At 43.6% G+C, this 19,203-nt stretch overlaps 1 protein-coding gene across 2 annotated transcripts in view; it reads right to left on the bottom strand.

The window, feature by feature from the left end:
• The window catches only part of PDCD11 (programmed cell death 11), a 55,726-nt gene extending 40,537 nt beyond the window's left edge, over positions 1-15,189 (bottom strand). The window contains exons 1-4 of one of the 2 annotated variants that reach the window (XM_004473987.5): positions 15,015-15,189; positions 7,405-7,517; positions 6,462-6,593; positions 4,284-4,451 (exon numbers count right to left, since the gene is read on the bottom strand). In XM_004473987.5, the coding sequence (XP_004474044.2) occupies positions 4,284-4,451; positions 6,462-6,593; positions 7,405-7,506 (402 nt within the window). In that variant the 5' untranslated portion in view covers positions 7,507-7,517; positions 15,015-15,189. The remainder of the gene's footprint in view (positions 1-4,283; positions 4,452-6,461; positions 6,594-7,404; positions 7,518-15,014) is intronic. The other variant, XM_004473988.5, reaches the window with a different exon arrangement.
• Between the last annotated feature and the right edge of the window lie 4,014 nt (positions 15,190-19,203).

The following is a 19,203-nucleotide window of genomic DNA, read 5'->3' as shown; positions in this document are numbered from 1 at the left end:
GCTTGACTCAGTGGTCTCTTGTCCTCAGATCCCCAAAGTACCCAAAAGGTAGATGAAGAAAGAAAAATTCAGTCACTGCTCTCCCCAAAGAAGACAGGTCTATGGCCAAGTCATAGTCTTAAATTTCAGCATAATGGCTCCAAATACCTCCACATAATGGGCATATATAAAATGACTTGTCAAAAGAGTTGTCTAGAATCAATTTTTTTTTTTAAAAAAAGAGTTGTCTTTATTAACCATCTCCATTTCCTCATTTCCTACTCACTCTTCAGCTCACTCCACCCCTCCAACTCTACCACTTTATCTCCCAATAAGATCAACAATCCATTTTGCAGTCAATCTTCCACTTACATGATCTTTAAAAAACACTTTTTGTTGATCACTCCTTTCCTTAAACATTTCCTTCCCTGGCTTCTTCATTTACTGATTTTCTTCTCTACCTTTCTGGCCCCTCCTATTTCCTCTGACAGTAGCTCTCCTTCTATTTAGCACCTAAAATACAGTATTTACCACAGGCTCAGTCTTTTAGTCTCCTCTCACTCTGTATTTGCTCACTCCAAGGAACTTAATCCCCCATTCATAACTTCAATTATCACCTATACAAAGAAGTTGCACACAGTGATGTCTCCAGTCACACTTCTCTGAGCTCCAGTTCATTTTTTCATTTGTCTATTGGATGTCTCCACTGTACCTCAAACTCAACACATTTCAAAACACCAAACCATGATCATCTCTCCTAATTCAAGGTCCGGCAAGGTTTCCCTTCTTGGGATTTTGTGTGTTACTGACCATCAAGTGATGTACACCAGAAACCTAGGGCTCATCCCTGACTCCTCTCTCTACCTCACCACCCACACTACTCCATCACCAGCCAATGATCTGACCCCCTCAGGCCTCACTAGCTCCCAAAATCCCAGCTGCCATCAATCTCAGGACCTGAACTATTAAAACTGCCTCCTAACTAGCCTCTAAGCAACTACTCACACCTCTCCAATCCATTTGTTATGCTGACTCTGTGTCACCCACCCCAGTTGAACATGCAATTCCCAGAATTAAAAATCAATCTTTAGCTCTCTTTGCCTATAAGAGCCCATATCAAGTCTTGGTGCCTATTTCTGTCCTTTCCCATTTCTCAGCAAGCTCTGTTCTTTACCCCCACTTCCCGATAAATTCTTTTTACTGGTCTAACTAAACTGGCATGTTCTTAAATTCTTCAATGCAACATAGCCAAGAACCTAGAGGAATTCCAGCACTTAACCTGGCTTCACTTGGTGAGCAGCAGCCAGGAGTTCTAGAGGCAGGCATTCCTTCCTGACACAGCAAGGACTGGTGAGTCTAAGTTTCACCCTTTCTATTGTTTCCTTTGTATTGTTTCCTTCTAACCACTAGTTAGAGCCTGCCTGTGCCCTCTTTTGGTTCTGCCATTTTAAAGGGTTTCCTAGATAGGCTCCCACAGGACATAACCTCGGTCTGCTCAGACTTCCGGCTCCCTCTTCAGAGGCTGTAATGGCAAGCCCCCACACCAAGTAGATCCAAGGAAGTTCTGGGTGGCAGGGGAAACCATCCTTGAGACCTGACTTAGCATGTGGCCTAAGTGGAGCACAAGTCCACCAAGAGTTTACCAGGCCCTCTTTGTAAGTTCAGAATGGCTAGCACCCACTGTATCGTTTCCTTAGACCACTAGTTAATTCTTTTTAATCAGACATGCCTTTAATCTGCCATTTTAAAAGGGTTCCTGGATACAGTCTCATGGATCATAAACTCGGTCTGCCCAGACTTCTGGCTCCCTCTTCAGAGGAGGTAGGGGTGAGCCCCCATGCTATGTAGATCCAAGGAAGTTCTGGGTGGCAGGTCACATGGCCTAAGTCAAACAGGAATCCGCAGTTTACCAGATCCTCTCTGTGAGTTCAGAATGGCCATGCAAAAACTTTCTCAGGCCCCCAAACTTCCAAAAACTCCCTTTTAGAAACAGCCTTCTCAGTTTTCAGTAATTGAGGACACACCCCAAGATGGAGAAGGGAAGGTGGGTTGGGAGCAGGGCCAGAACAGGTTCATCTTTTAACTGCTGCCATTAAAGGCATCGGTCACCTCAGGGCAAACAGAATCCAGCCTCCACATCACTAGGAACCTGGCCCCAAGCTGCCTGACCACACGGGACCACTGGGGCCTTGCCCAAGGGGAGGACAGAAAGGGCCTGAAGCCATGTATGAACCATCAACCAGAATAGCTCCAGGTGACCCTTAATGTAGTAGATAAGATTGATTTCTTAATTAACATGGCAGCCAACTACTCGGTCCTAGCCTGCACTCCAGACCTCTCTAAGCTTGGCTGTGCCGAATGGGGAATTAAGATCTAGGCTGTTTTAGTAAACCTTGCCTCTGTAGAATAAGGAACCTCCTCACGTGTCATCAACTGAGCTCAAAAGGTTCCTGAACTACTCCTAGCTCTCCGCCTATTCCCTTGTTAACTCTCCAATCCTTCCAGCGGCAAAAAAAAAAAAAAAAAAAGAAGCCCTCACAGGGCTTTTCCCCTTCCCAGGAGGAGCTAATGAGATACAGCCCCCACAGCAGCCCCCATTCGTGTCTCTGGATCCCTTATTTCCATACTCAGCAGCTGGGCTTCTCTGGATCCCTTATTTCCATACTCAGCAGCTGCCCAGGGATCTTCCTTGAGGAACTAAGCTGGAGGGTCCTGCACAAGGTTTCTGCTGTGGACAGACACTGTGAGCTTTGCGTCTAGGTGATTAGTGAGTTTATGTCTAGGGCAGTCTCTTTTCATACCTCTCCTAACTGTCCTAAGCATAACCACTGCTGTGGGAACTGAGGGTGGCAGTTTATACCAAACCCAGCAAGTCTACCACAGTCTCTCCCTACAGTTAACCAACAGCATGAAAGAACTCAAGGAAGAAGGCTGTTTCCCATCAGCTTTGGGAAATGCAGCCTCTGAAGGCACCTGGCCTTTCTTACTCTCGTGGTCCACTATGTCATATCTGGTCCCCTTCTCGGGCCTGCCTTCCACCATCCTCTTTATCCTTTCAGTGGGACCATATATCTGCAAAATTCTAATTAAGTTTACTTCTTTCAGAATCAATGCCTTATTAGTCATGTGGGGATTTCATCCAGTTCCAATCAGGGTGTCAAACTTGTCTTTCCTCAAACACTACTGTGTTTATAGCCAGAGAGGTTTATGCTCTGTCAGGCAGGGACTACTGCCCTAACCAAGAGGAAGCAACTACAGAAGAATGACCATTGCCCCTCAGCATCCCCTTAAGAATAAGGGCAAGGGAGCGGATGTGGCATAAGAGGTTGAGCTCCTGCCTCCCACATGGGAGGTCTCACATTCAGTTCCCAGTGCCTCATGAAAAAATTAAAATGAACAACGAGCAAAACAAATGAAAAAACCAACTCAGGGAAGACAATGTGGCTCAGTGGTTGAGTACCAGCTTCCCACATACAAGATCCTAAGTTCAATCCCTGGTCCCCAGGAAGTCGAGGCAGGTTACTAACAGAGAAACGAGGAGATGAGCCACAACATGGCCAACAGACAATATGGCCATAAGACCTCACGGAGACATTGAGGTCCTAGTTGGGATTCTTTCCAGGGCCAAAGGGAGGCCCCAGATAATTCCAAAAGGCCTCCCCATTGGTCCCAGATAAACCCCAACAAAAGGTCTCACCATTGGCCCCCACCATTGGTGGGGTAACCATAACAGCTGGGGCTCCTCCTCTTAGCATTAGCAAGGGGAGAAATAATTAATAGCTTAAAAGATGACCACACAAGCCAAAGCCTACTCTTTCTGCCTAGAGGAATACATATCAAGTCTTGGTACAAATCAAGTCTTGAATTTTCATTCTTCTCTCCCATTTTTCAGCAAGCTCTGTTGTTTTCCCCCATTTCCCAATCATTTTTTTTTACTGACCTAACATTAAAAAAAAAATCTTTAACATGGTCTGCAAAACCATACATGGTCTGGAATCCACACTAGGCCTACAGGCCCATCCCACACTAGCCTCTCCCTTTGCTCTTCTCTCTGCTACACACCTTGCTCACTCTGCTTGAACTTCCCTCCTTCCTTTCCTAGTACTTTCATCTTTCAGATCTCAGCTCAAGCATCACTCCCTCAAGGTAGTCTTCTTGGCTCCACAAACAAAGTCGGAATCCCCATATTATAAACTCTCATAGCACCTTGTATCTTTCCTTCTTAGCACTTAGCAAAGTTGTAATTTTACTTCTGTTTGTTTATACTTATTTCCAGTGACAGATCTTACCCAAGTTTTCCTCACCTTCAGAGGTTCTTCATGTGCCACCTGTTCATTCAGCTTTTTGGTGTAGGCATCACAGATTTCAGTCACTTTTACAAACCCCTGAAGACCACTGGGGAGACTGATGACCAGTTCCAGGTCTTTTACCTCTCTCACACAACCCAAGATCCGCATCCCCTCACAAAGAGACTAGAAGAGAAAGGGAAACGTGTACGATAAGGAAAAGAAAAATGACTGGGGAGGCTAGGGAGTTTGGTTCCTAGTTCTAACTCTGATATATTTAAATGCAAAAGAACTGTATAAATGTACATGAACGTATATGTCAGTAAACATATCAAACAAATCACTGTAAAAAGCCTAGATTATACAACAGGGCTAACAGGATTGTGGTTGTGGCAGTTTGAGATTATTTATGAATCCCCAGCAGAGAGATTATGTTTATTCCTCTGGGTGTGATACCCTTTGATTATATTAGATTCAGTTGAGACGTCTTTGATTAAATTTTGTTAAGACTAGGACTCAGGGTTGAGTCCCCATCCCGTTGGTGGGCTGATATAAATGAACACTCACTCAGGAAGACACAGGAAGAGAGAGCTTCATAGATGCCAGAGGAGAGAAAGCTCAAAAAGCGAAAGCACAGGGAGAGCTGAGCCATTCGCCGGACAATCTGCATCTGAGCAGCTAAGCAACAGAGAAAGACTGGAAAGAAATGATCCCTATGCCAGACTGATATAGGAAGCCCTGAGAGATGAGCCCTATGCCAGCCTACAGCTGATATTGGAAGAAGCGGGGCCCACAGAGCCCTAAGAGGAAGAAGGAAGGAGAGACTAGGTAGAGATGACCTGCCATCTTGTTTCTACATGTGGTAACTGACTTTGGTGAGAAAGAAAGCTTGAGTTAGACTCTTTAGGGCCTTGTAATTGTAAGCTTTTACCCCAAATAAATACCCTTTATAAAAGCCAACAGATTTCTGGTACTTTGCATCAGCACTCCTTTGGCTAATACAGGAGTGCCTGAGGGCCCTTTCCCCTTTTACTCTATTCCAAGCAATACAAACACAAATGCCCTCAGAAACGTGGCAGGCAACATAATAAGGTAAGCAGGGCAGTGGAGAAAGTGGCAGTCTGGAGTGTGCCGCCACTACTCAGCTCCCTGCTCCTTGTGGCTGAAACATGAACGAACACAGGACTTACATTGTCAGCACTTGCAAATTTTTATGAAAAGCCAAAAATCATGTTTTTACATGAAATTTCTTAGCTTTGTAATATTGGCATCAAGTTAAACAATTTCCTTACAAGTATCATTAGGGACAAACTACTTCTGTGAGCTGAATCTGGTACAATTCTGGCTTCTTCTTCAGAATCATTTTAACTCCTTTTTTTAAAACTAACATACAGTAGGGTTATAATCTAAAAAATTAAGAAACATTATAAGACTTTGTTTCTCTGATTTAATGTCCACATCTATGAAATGAAAGGAGTAGACTAAATTGACTGCTGAATTTACTGCCAGCTCTAACCTTCTATGAGTTACTAAAATATAGTTCTATGAGGATTCAAGCCAAATCAGGGACTTCTGTTTTAAAAGAACCCCTTCTATTTAAAAAATAAATAAAAATAAAAAAAAGACCCAGGCATTGGTTAATAATTGAAGGAAATAATGTTCAATTCTCAGCACCAATTCCAAGAACCTATACAGACACATACCCAAAAAATGAAAGGGAAAAAAAAGAAAGAGGGAGGGAAAGATATAAAGTATTAGGTAACCAAGGTAGTTCAAAGCAAAGCCAGGGAAGCAGCTGTGGCTCAATCGGTTGGGCTCCTGTCTACCATATGGGAGGCCCTGGGTTTGCATCCTGGGGCCTCCTTGTGAAGGCAGGCTCACCAGCACACTGTGGAGAGCAGCCAGCCCAGGTGCTGCCGACCTGCAAGCACCGTGGAGAGCCAACTCAGCAAGGTAACGCAACAAAAAGGGAGACAGGGAAAAACACAGAAGAGCATGCATCAAATGGACACAGAGAGCAGACAACAAGCAAGCCACAAGGGGTAGGGGGAAATAAATAAATAAATACAGACACAGAAGAACACATAGCAATGGACACAGAGAGCAGACAGCAAGCAAAAAGTCCCAGGGGGGGATTGGGGGTGGCAGGGAGAGGATTAAAAAAAAAAATTAAAGCAAAGCCAAACTTCAACAAACCTCAACACTAAGGATTTCAAACTTTTCTGTTACAGACTTGCTCATTTCCCTGTTTTCAATTTTTAACTTTTTAATTTTTGCCGGCCTCTTTTGGCTCTTTTTCCGTTTGGTGGATTCCTCTTCAGTGGAAATCTAAAGGAAGGGGGGAAAAAAACATCCAAAAGAATGAACAGAAGCAATTATGGCCCTCCCCTCTAATTTCAGGTCATTTGTCACTTTGCTTTGTATATACTTTCTGCTCTACTCTATCCCACTCCCAACTGTTCCTTTAATTTCTGCTCTGATCTCAACTCTCCCATTCTGCCCATCATACTCCCTTTGTTCAAGGTCTAAGCATCCTTCATATTCTCAAAAACCCTTTCTCTTCTGTGTTCTTTCTCCCCCCGAAGCATGGACCAGTGCATGAAAATGGAAGTCAGAGTCACACAGACTCAAATTAAACTTCCAACTTAACTACCCTAATGTGCCGTATAGTTTCAGCTAAATTATACAACCTCTTTGAGCCTCAGTTCTTTATCATGGAATGGCAATCTCTATAGTACACTTCTTCGTATACTTGGGAAGATTACATTAAAAGGCATAACACTCAAATGTAGTTCATTTCCCTCTAACATGTAGAGCACAGTCAAGATTGTGCAAATTCTGAAAATTATACATGACAAGGACCCCATTCAAAACTGCAATGACCTAACTGCTTTCTCTCCACCCTTAATTAACAAGGCATAGAGTTCCTAGGATAAGGAACAGCACTTCAAACTCAAATACTAAATGCCATGCTTACCTAATGGTTGTACAGTCACTCTAACAAGTTAAACTTACAGACATGAATTTTAAAAAAGAAATAAATCTGGAAAATGACATATTCTCAAACAATGCTCATTCTTCATAGGGACTCTAGAGAGAAAGCGTTCATTCAGTCTCACCAAACAAGCGTAACACTTACATCAAATAAGTTGTCTTTGTCAACTGACTGCTGGAAAGCTTTCTCTGATTTGTGGATCTTCCGTGTACCCCCTCGGGGGAAGCTTTCTTCCAGGGTTGCCATGCTTGAGTCTCCTAAAAATAATGCAAAGAATAATAGTGAGATATAGCTTTGGTGGCGGATTTCCTAAAGGTTGGGATCAGTGGACATGAGACAGAGTTTTCTTGTGCTAGACAACACTCAGGACTAGAATGGCAGGTCCCAGATAACACATAATTCAACTTTCCAAAAGTTTCACCTACAAAACCACAAGGCCACTGACCCTCCTCCAGGAAAAGGAGTTACAGATTCAATGTAGTAAGTATTCACTGAGCAGCTACGATGTGTAGAATAGCTCAGAGGTACACAAATATATAACCCCCTACCTTTAAAAATTTCACTTTTAAGAAAATAAAATAATTACATAAATAATTTAAAATACAAAGTCAGATTACAAGTGTCAAAAAAAGGGGTAAAAAGTGATCTAAAGCTTTGGTACAGGAGGTAAGCTTTGTAAAGACGACGATTTAAGCCAAATGTCAAGAGATGAATAGAGGGAAGCGGACTTGGCCCAGTGGTTAGGGCATCCATCTACCACATGGGAGGTCCGCGGTTCAAGCCCCGGGCCTCCTTGACTGGTGTGCAGCTGGCCCATGCGCAGTGCTGATGCGCGCAAGGAGTGCTGTGCCACACAGGGGTGTCCCCCGCGTAGGGGAGCCCCACGCACAAGGAGTGCGCCCCATAAGGAGAGCCACTCAGCACAAAAGAAAGTGCAGCCTGCCCAGGAATGGCGCTGCACACATGGAGAGCTGACACAACAAGATGACGCAACAAAAGAAACAGATTCCCATGCCGCTGACTACAACAGAAGCAGACAAAAAAGAACATGCGGCAAATAGACACAGAGAACAGACAATCGGGGTGGGGGGAAGGGGAGAGAAATAAATAAATAAATCTTTAAAAAAAAAAAGAGAGATGAATAGAATTTTGACAAGTGGAGAAGGAAAAGCAGAGGGGATGTAAGAAAAAGCATAGAAATAGGATAAGCATTATTTCAGTAAACATCACCAACACACCTGTCAAACTACTGCTCAAAGGCTTACTGTTTATTTTGAAGATTTGTTCAACTGTACTACAGGAAAATTAAAGCATAATAATTAGAGTTAAACCTTAAAAGATCTTCTTGTGGAAGATCTTGAATTTAATATAAGTAGTTTATGTTGACTTTGGCATAAGTAGGGGAACAGACAGAACAGCAATCAAGAAAAATTAGGGAAGCGGATTTGGCTCAATGGATAGAGCATCCACCTACCACATGGAAGGTCCAAGGTTCAAACTAAGGCCTCCTGACCCATGTGGTGAAGCTGGCCCATGCACAGTGCTGATACGCTCAAGGAGTGCTCTGCCATGCAGGGGTATCCCCCGCATAGGGGAACCCCACATGCAAGGAGTGCGCCCTGTAAGGAGAGCCACCCAGCGCGAAAAAAGTGCAGCCTGCCTAGGAGTGGGGCCACACACATGGAGAGCTGATGCAGCAAGCTGACGCAACAAAAAGAAACACAGATTCCCAGTGCCACTGACAAGAATACGGGTGGGCCCAGAAGAACACACAGCAAATGGACACAGAGAGCAGACAACTGGGGGAGGTGGAGGGGAGAAAAATAAATAAAAAATAAATCTTTTTTTTAAAAAGAGAAATATTAAACATACTGGAGGCTGATCAAGATGGTGAGTTAGACATTTCAAGTCTCCATTCCCTCACAGCTTTGAACTAGCAGAAACAGCTGGGCAAGCACCAAATCAAGAAAAAGGGGATAGAATCTTGTGGCACCCTAGTTGGACCTTCCCCCACCCCTCACCAGCTTTGCATGGGGCAGGTCCATGCTCCCCAGTGCAGATCCCCAGTCCTGATACCTGAGGAGCAGAGTAACCCTCGTGCACATGCTGAGAGCACGCATGCCTGGCTCAGTTTGTCTGGTGGCAACCTGAGGGACTTCCCAGGGCCACAGACACAGGCCCAAGACAAGGTGCATATGCAGAAAATATCTGGGAGGCCCCTATACTTTGGCCTGGACCTATTCTCTAAATCAGTTGTACAGATAAGCCCTGACGGAAAGCACTCACATAGGTCAATCTGCAAAGACTAGGAAAGGTGTTTACTTTTTCCCACTCAAGAAAATCTCTCATAACACTATTTGGATACAAACATTAAAATATCAAAATTTCCAGGTTTCAACAAATGGTTACAAAACATATAGAGAAACAGGAAGTGTTAGCCCAGAAAAAAAGAGAAAATTAAAACATTGGAAACCAGACCAGACCTGGAACCATAACCAAAGCCTTTTTAAAAATGATTCAAAATATCCTCAAAGAGCTAAAGAAAAACATGAACAAAACACTAAAGGAGAGTAGAGGCGGCAGAGGCAGACTCACTGGCAGCAGCTGGGCTCCTGGAAAGAGGACAGGGTCTAGTCAGTGTGTTCACATGGGTTGGAACTGAAGCCTCTTATAATGGCAGCTGACTTGGTCTTCAAGACAGGAGATGTAGGTGCCTCAGCCACCTACCCAATGCAGTGCTCAGCGTTACATAAGAATGGCTTTGTGCTCAAAGGCCAGCCATGGAAGATCGTCAAGATGTCTACTTCCAAGGCTGACAAACAGGGCCACACCAAGGTTCACCTGGTTGGTATCGACATCTTTACTGGGAAGAAGTATGAAGATAGCTGCCCCTCAACTCATAATATGGATGCCTCAACATCAAAAGGAATGACTTCCAGCTGACTGGCATCCCAGTCAGGTATCTATTGCTTCCCCAGGAGAGTGGGGAGTTATGGGAGCACCTTCCTCAAGGTCCGAGGGAGACCTCAGCAAGAAGAATGAACAGAAGTAAGACTGCAGAGAAGAAATTCTGATCACAGTGCTGTCAGCCATGACAGAGGAGGCAGCTATTGCAATCAAGGCCATGGCAAAAAAACTGGCTTTCAGGATAGTGGTGGTAGCAGCAGTAATCCTGGAGCTTGCAGAGGCCCCCGTCCCCCAATCTGGCCCAGCTCCAGCAGGCCCTTGGCTGAATTCCTCCTACACGATTTATTTGATGTTTAATTTAGGTTTCTCTCCCCACCCCTCAATCTGTCAGGGATGCCCTGGCCTTCATCCTGCTCCTTGGGCCAGGAGCAAGCTATGATGAAGCTGTCCTCCTCATCTCCCCTCACACTACAGTCCTGGTGGACAAGAGGGGGTAGGTGCTACTTGTGGTTTAGGTTTTTTTGGTTGTGTTTTTTGTTGTTCTCATTGTTTTAATTCAGTCTGGAGACAGAAAGCTATGGATTCTGGCAAATGATCCTTGTGACCTTCCCCTACTTATCCTTCATCTGGTCCCCTGTCTCCATAGCACTCTATACCCCAAACACCATCCCCAAAGTCTGGGGACCAGCCCCTTCCCCTGCCTATATCACTCCCCAGACCTCTTTAGATGAGGGAAGAGGATGGGAAGGAGACCTACCCCCTCCTCAGGCATCCAGGAGGACTCTGCCTCTATGGGTTTCACCCTTCCCCGTGGGCTCTCTCCCCAACACATTTGTTATAATCAGAGCTGAATAAAACTGCAAGTTTAATATGAAAAAAAAAAAAAAGAACTAAAGGAAATCAGGAAAACAACAGATGAGCAAAAAGAGAATATCAATAGAGATGAAAATTATGAAAAGAAGCCAAACAGAACTGAAGAGCACAGTAACAGAAATTTAAAATTCACTAGAGGGGTTCAACAGCAGACTGCAGCTGGCAGAAGAATCAGAAACCCTGGAGATAAGACAATTGAAATCATTCAGTCTGAGAAGCAGAAAGAATGAAGAAAAGTGAACAGGGCTCGAGGAACCTGGGGGACACCATCAGGCAAACCAATATACAAAATATGGGAATGCCAGAAGGAGAAGAAAGTAAGGGGCAGAGAAAACATCCCAAGAAATAATGTCTGAAAATTTCTCAAATTTAATGAAAGACACAAATGTGCACAACCAAGACATTCAACCAACTCCAAACAGTATAAACCCAAACAGTTTAAACCCAGTAGCATATTGTAATCAGATTGTCAAATGGCAAAGACAAGAAAAATAATTAAGAGAGTCAAAGAGAAAAGCAACATGTCACATACAAGGGAGTCTCAATAAGATTAAGCACCGATTTCTCACTGGAAACCATGGAAGCAAGAAGGCACTGAGATGACATACTTAAGATGCTAAAAGGAAACAAATGCCAACCAAGAATTCTAAATCTGGCAAAACTATCTTTCAAAAATGAGGGAGTGGGGCTAGCTCCTCAGAAGTTTTCCCTTCTAGAAGTCGAGCCACCACATAGTTGTGCTGCCTCTTGGAAGTCAGAGCCATATCTGATGTATGGTCCCTCCAGCGATCTGGGTGCATCAGATGAGAGCTGCCCCCAGGCCAGCAGAAGCCCCTTCATCTACAGTTAGCTTACCTGCTGCTGCCCCTCAGCAGCCAGGTCTGATGGCCCAGATGGCAACTACTGCAGCTGGTTTGGCTGTGGGCTCTGCTGTTGGGCACATGCTGGGCCATGCCATCACTGGGGGCTACAATGGAGGCAGTAATGCTGAGCCCTCAAGGCCTGACATCACTTACCAGGAACCTCAGGGAACCCAGCCAGCATACCAGCAGCAGTAGTTTGGCCCTTGCCACTATAAAATGAAACAGTTTGGGAAGCAGACGTGGCTCAAGTGATAGGGCTTCTACCTATCATATGGGAGGACCCAGGTTCGATCCCTGGGGCCTCCTGGTAAAAAAGAAGAGAAAGTGTGCCCGCGTGATAAGCCAGTGCCCGCATGGCAAGCTGAGTGCCCATGTGGTGAGCTAGTGCCCACGTAAGTGAGTCATGCAGCAAGATGATGACACAACAAAAGAAAGATGAAGGGAAGAGTCAAGGTGAAGTGCAGCAGAAACCAAGAACTCAGGTGGCATATCTGACAGGGAACCTCTCTCCACATCAGAGGTCCCTAGGATCAGATTCTCCTAGAGGAGAAAAAATGAGAAGAAAAGACCAAAAAGAGAAACAGATACATAAGATCACACAGCAAATGGATACAGACAGCAAAGACAGCGGGGCGGGGGAGGGGGGGAGGTAAATTAAATAACTAATCTTTTTTAAAAAAAAGATGAAACAGTTTTTAGAGTGTGCCCCAAACCAGGGTGACCTTAAGCTTTGTGAGGGTTTTAGTAAGGTACTGAAGCAGTGAAGATTTGCAAATGGATTAGCCTAATCAAGAAGTTGAAAATCTGCTCTCATGACCAAGCTAGTTTAGCGGGGTTTTTTTTCTTTTAAAGATTTATTTATTTTATTTCTCTCCCCCCCACCCTGAGTTGTCTGTTCTCTGTGTCTATTTGCTGTGTGTTCTTCTTCTTCCGCTTCTGTTGGCAGCGGCATGGGAATCTGTTTCTTTTTGTTGCGTCATCTTGTTGTGTCAGTTCTCCTTGTGTGCGGCGCCACTCCTGGGCAGACTGAACCTTCCTTCGTGCTGGGCGGCACTCCCCACGCGTGGGGCTCCCCCACGTGGGGACACCCCTGCATGGCAGGGCACTCCTCTGTGCACATCAGCACTGCGCGTGGGCCAGCTGCACACGGGTCAAGGAGGCCCAGGGTTTGAACCGCAGACCTCCCATGTGGTAGACGGACACCCTAACCACTGGGCCAAGTCTGCTTCCCAAATTAGTGGTTTTGTAAATCAACTTCCTACAGGATCTAAAAGTTAAATGCATAAAACGTAGCGATAAATCACTGTTTTTGGACTCAAAACGTATAAATGTGTAATTCGTAAGAACTACATAAATGTTGGGGGTCAGAGGAGTAGTGAACATAATTTGTATATACTACTGAAGTTAAGCTGGTGCCAAAGCAAACAATATTGTTACAGATTTAGGACATTAAATTTAATCCCCATGGCTGCCCAGTGGTTAGGGCGTCCGTCTGACACATGGGAGGTCCACAGTTCAAACCCCGGGCCTCCTGGACCAGTGTGCAGCTGGGCCATGCGCAGTGCTGATACACGCAAGGAGTGCCCTGCTACGCAGGGGTATCCCCATGTAGGGGAGCCCCACGCGCAAGGAGTGCGCCCCGTAAGGAGAGCTGCCCAGCGCAAAAGAAAGTGCAGCCTGCCCAGGAATGGCGCCACCCACATGGAGAGCTGACACAACAAGATGACGCAACAAAAAGAAACACAGATTCCCATGCCGCTGACAACAGAAGCGGACCAAAAAAAAAAAAAGAACACAAAGCAAATAGACACAGAGAACAGACAACTGGGGCAGGAGTGGAGGAAGGGGAGTGAAATAAATAAATAAATAAGATTTATTTTTTAAAAAATTTAATCCCCATGGTTAACTACAAGGAAAATATTGGAGAATATGCAAGCTCAAGGAGACAGAAATTAGAATACAGGTTGCCAGGGTCAGGGGGAATGCAGAGTTGATGCATAATTGGAATAGGGTTTCTGTTTGGGGAAATGGGAAACTTCTAGTAAGGGAAGGTGGTGAGAGTACTGCAATATTATGAATCTGATGAATCCAATTAAAAGGTATGCTTGGGAGTGGTTGCGATGGGAAAGTTTATATGGTATATATGGTCTCACAATAAAAAAAAATTTTTAAAGGAGACAGAGAACAACTAAAGAGACACTGACAAAACAATACACGATACTGGAGATCTAGCAAGAGATGAGGCTCACAGGGACAATTTTGTGACATGAAAAAACTGGAATGTTAAATTTCTTAAACTTGATAACGGCATCTTGTTCTTAAGAAATGTACACGGCAATATTAAGTGTTCAAGGAGCACAATGTATAGAAGCTAAACTCAAGAGTTCAGAAAATGGATTGATAAACCGATAGATGAATGGATAGATCGAATGAAATGGCAAATGTGTTAAAATTGGTGGATCTGGACATCTGAGGGTGGGGTAGGGGTATGTTGGAGTTCTCTGTCTGGGTTTGTATTATTTTTGTAACTGTAAGTTTGAAAGTATTTCAGTATATATATGCAGTATATATATACTGGAGAACACAGACTGAACATAAAGAGAGTACTGAAAGAAGTTAAACAGTTTAGGATTCTAGTGCAGAAGAGAAGAAGAGCGATGGGAACCAGAACTTGGCATAAATGGGAATGGAACAAAGGAGAAGCTGATTTGGAGAGACACTTAGGTTTAAGAATCCACAGGGCCTAAGACTGTAGAAGAGGTGACAACCGAGAGGAAACATAGGGTATGGATTCAAGAATGGATATATGCTTCTTTGAAACAGGGAAATGTGTGTCCAGTATTGTGGGAATCTGACCCATAATCTCAATTCAGACAAGGGGAAACTGAAGCTTCAAAGAGAATTTAAGGCTAGCCAGGGGCAGAGAAGCGACTCGGGGTGCTTCCCAGAGACAGAACGTGGAGTTACAGCGGGCCGCTGGAGCAGAAAGAATCGGCTTCAGAGCCTCTCATCCAGCACTGCGGGTTCACGGCAAGGACCTGAGGGGCCTAGTCCCCCGGAAGGCCTGGAAGCCACGAGATTTCCTCCCCCTCCGTCTCCGCCCTCACTCACCAGTCCCGCGGCGACAGCACCCCTCCACTTCTGAGACCGCGCCAGTCCCCCACGCGGAGACCAGTCAACCCACAACCTAAAGCTGCGCCTCCGGAAGTGTGGGCGGGCCCTACAACCTACTTCCGTTACTCTGCTGCGCCCCGCAGTACAGGGGAGAGAATTTGAAGGCAGGAAACGGAAGGGCGGGGCTTCGAGCCACAGCCAATCGACACAGAGGGCTGAATCGCTGTAGGGGGTGAACGCAAGCGGGGGAGGGACCTGCTTCCGGCCCAGCGGAGGGGCAGTTGTGAGGGTTGAAGGACGTCGTCTTCGGAATTTGTGGCTTTGGTAAGATGGGTGTAGAGGGGGAGCTGGTACTCAGTCCTCGCGTCTCTACCTTCCGGGCCGATCTAGAATATGACCGTTCCTGGTCCCGGAATACCGCGCGGCCTTTTCTTTAGGGAAGAGGGCGATGGGAAATGAGAAAGAAATGAAAGCCGAGGGGACGGGCGGTGGTTGGGAACCCTCGTGGAGAGGAGGACAGACGCTCCCAAAGGCCCCCACCGTCTCCGAAGGCCGGTAGATTGCATTGGAAAGAAATGAGGCCTGCCACGAAGGGAGTCCCCCAAGGTGACCCAGTGACGCAATATTGGACGAGAACTCGGGTTTCTGATCCCACCTCTGGCAGAATTAACCTCTTTTCTTCTGTATGCCTATAGCTGTTTGTTCCTTCTAATCTGTGCTTAGGAAGCTGGCCGGCCAGGCCTACGTTAGCTGCTTTGCAGGCTTTGTTAAAGCGAGTGTGGCCCGGCCCTCCGTTCACCAGGCACACAGATTTTCAGCCTGTGTAACTGTAAGATCAGCTGGAAGGCTTTTTCTAAGAGGTAGCCAAAACAGAACCGTAAACTCCTTGAAGTGCAAGAGGCTGTTTTTGGTACCTGAGCAGCAGTCACTCGTCTTTGCCTCCTTTACCTCGTGATATCACCATTCCAGGTAGGTATGCAGTCAGATGGGAGCACAGCAATATCGAGGACCAGAGAAAGTATCAAGGGCAGCTGGTCACTTTGGGCCTTTCTCGAAATGTTCATTTCACAGGTAGAGAGAGGCATGGAAGGATTAATTATGTTTCATAGTGGTTACCCACTTACTTAGAAGCAAAGCATAGCCCACCCACCCCCTTTTACTTTCCCACAGACCATTTAACAAAAGTGTCACAATTATAAATAAGTCAGGTCATTTTCTCCATCATTAATATATCTTTCTAAATTTAAGCCTCACTCAAAAGCAGTTTTCAGTTAATTATTCCACAAAGGGAGCTCTAGCACGAGGGTTCCTTTTAATAAGTTTAATAAGTACCTTTTAATAAGTTTTGTAAAATGAAGCAGTTACTATTAAGCTGTATCACAGAGGTTTTTTTTTTTTTAAATGGAGATTTTCCTACTTGTGCTGGACTGACCAAGTCCTCTTAAAATAGGCCCAAGGAAGTTTAGATTTCTTTCATTGCTCCAGGAACCTTCTTGAAACTGTTCAGAATTAAGGTCATTTTGTCTCAAATTTTCATTGCCAATTCTATGCATATGAATGCCTCTGAATAGGAAACAGGAGTGGTGCCAGTTTCCATAGCAACGGTTCCTCACAGCTCTCATCCTCTTCCATTTCATGGAGAGCCAGCCAAGCCACAGCCACTGCCTAGCGACCTCGACCGGACCTCGACCGGCTCGTCTATGTTGCAAATCGACTCGGCGTGGCGTCGGTCGTGGTAGATAGGCGGTCAAACATACGAGTTTTCGACTGTTCTGATGACCTTTTGGATATGTCTTTGCCTTTTTTTTTTTTTTTTTTTACAAAAGAAATACATGCCTTTGTAGAGCACACAGATACTATAAAAATAACTCCTCTTAAAAGTTTGCTATGTATTCTTCCGGATTATTTTTTTTTTAATATAGTTAAGACATGGTTTTCTGTTACTGTGGTGATTTTCATTTCTTACGGTTTCCAAACTTTAGCATGCATCAGAATCAACTAGAGGACTTAGTAAACCAGATTGCTGGGCCCAGCAGTTTCTGACTCAATAGGTATGGGCTGAGCGGTTGGAATTTGTATTTTTAATAAGTTTCCCGTGTTTATGCTGCTGGTGTAGAGACCATACTTTGTAAACCATTGATGTATTAATACAGTGCTCAGAAATAGTTTTCTATATTTAACAATAGATGGGAACATCTTTCCATGTCATTATGTAAAGATCTATTGACATAATATTTCTTCTTATTAAAACTATCAATTATCCTATATTTATTCTATAGATGGACTTTAAGGTTTTTTTTTCCCCGTTTTTAACTTTCTGTCACAGTATTTCCATGACCATCCTTGAACCATATGTGCTTCTACTTGGTAATATTTCTGAAGGGTAAATTCCCGGAGGGGAAAAAAAAAGATCTTGCTACATGAAAGGGTATACTCATTTTCCAATTTGATGGATATTGCCAAATTGCATTTTAGTAAGGTCTTACCAGTTTACACTGTAGGCAACAGGGAGAGATTACCTCTTTTCCCACATTCTTACTAATACAGCTTATTACCATAAAGCAGGGGTTCTTAACCTTTTTGGTTCCACAGACTTCTTTGCCAGTTGGGTGAAAACCACAGACACCTTACTAAGTCCACACTATACTGTGTCTCATTTAATAAATATAACACACCCACACCAACACATCCCCACTGAATAATGTTTTTTTGAATTTTCATTTCCAGCTCACAGACCCCTAGTTGAGAACCCCTGCCGTAAAGGTTTCCCCTTTCCTAAGATGATTAAAATATTTGCCCATGTTTTCTTCTAGGACTTTTTGGTTTCACTACTTACATTTAAATCTTTGATCTTTTCATTTCATTATAAAATAGAGTTAGGATTCTAGCTACTATCACACCACCCTGTGCCTGCCCAGTGGCTAGTATCAACTCCATTATAAGAAAAATTATAAAAGTAGAGGTTGCAAGTTGAGCTATTTAGTTGGTGGTTATCCCTGCAAGAAAATTTAAAAAGGGGCACAAGCTCCAACTTACAATTCGTTTTAAAACTCATTAATGTAATATGCAGTGCACCAAAGTGTGGATGGAGCCCGGAATGAAAATATTAGATCAGAGGGTAGTCTTGGTGACTACTGTGTTCCCTTCCTGTTTGATTTATTAACACTCTGGAGGGTTTGTGTAGTAGCAACTAAGGTAAAGTCTCAAGGAGAACTAAATAGAAAGTCCATGTTTCTTTTGTCAACAGGGCTTTTTCTACCATCTTTACTACTGCTGTTTTGGATGAAACATAAAAATTTATATGCAATAAATTTTCAAGCTTCTGAAATAAAGTAAAAACTTATTTTCTCTTAAATTGCATTCAAGCTCATTTATTGTTGCCTTTTTTTTTTTTTTTTTTTAAGATTGAAATCATGGCAGGTCCAGAAACTGATGCCCAGTTCCAGTTCACTGGTATTAAAAAATATTTCAACTCTTATACTCTTACAGGTAGAATGAATGTAAGTATTAATGGTGCCTTTAAGCCGTTATATTTTAGAATAATATAGTGTGACAGCAATTCTTTTGTTGTTTACCTTTTTCTTCCTTTTTCAGTGCGTACTGGCCACATATGGGGGCATTGCTTTGCTTGTCCTATATTTCAAGTTAAAGTCTAAAAAAACTCCAGCTGTGAAAGCAACATAAATGGTAAGAAGTTGACATTTAAAAGTTTGTAACTTAACCATTTTGATGTGGGGTTGTTTTGTTTCCTTTTTTTCCTAGCTATAAACTATTGTAATTGTACAAAATTTATTGCAAACATGAAAAATTAAAGAGAAAAATATTGCCCTGATCCTATTATCCTGATCATTTTTAATATTTTAGGCTTTTTTTTTTTTAATGTATTTTGTTTGGTTTATATTCACTATCATTGTGTCTTATGACAGGTATATTCCCTTTATAATTTGTATCCAGAAGTTCATGGATATATGAACTATTTATTTCACAGACAAATCTGCTTAGAATTTCCTATTATGAATAACACTACAATGAACATTTTTGAGCATGAAGTGTTATCTTTAATTGTTCTCTTAACCTAAAGTGCTTTTCCAAATGATTGTGGTGAACCCAGCTGTGTAAGAGGGTGTCTCTTTTGTCCCAGCCAATGAAAGTAATATTAAATTTCTGATTTTTGCTAATTTGATGA

The sequence above is a fragment of the Dasypus novemcinctus genome, chromosome 6, assembly GCF_030445035.2.
Source record: "Dasypus novemcinctus isolate mDasNov1 chromosome 6, mDasNov1.1.hap2, whole genome shotgun sequence".
Lineage (NCBI taxonomy): Eukaryota > Metazoa > Chordata > Mammalia > Cingulata > Dasypodidae > Dasypus > Dasypus novemcinctus.
This window is presented reverse-complemented; position numbering and strand designations above follow the sequence as displayed.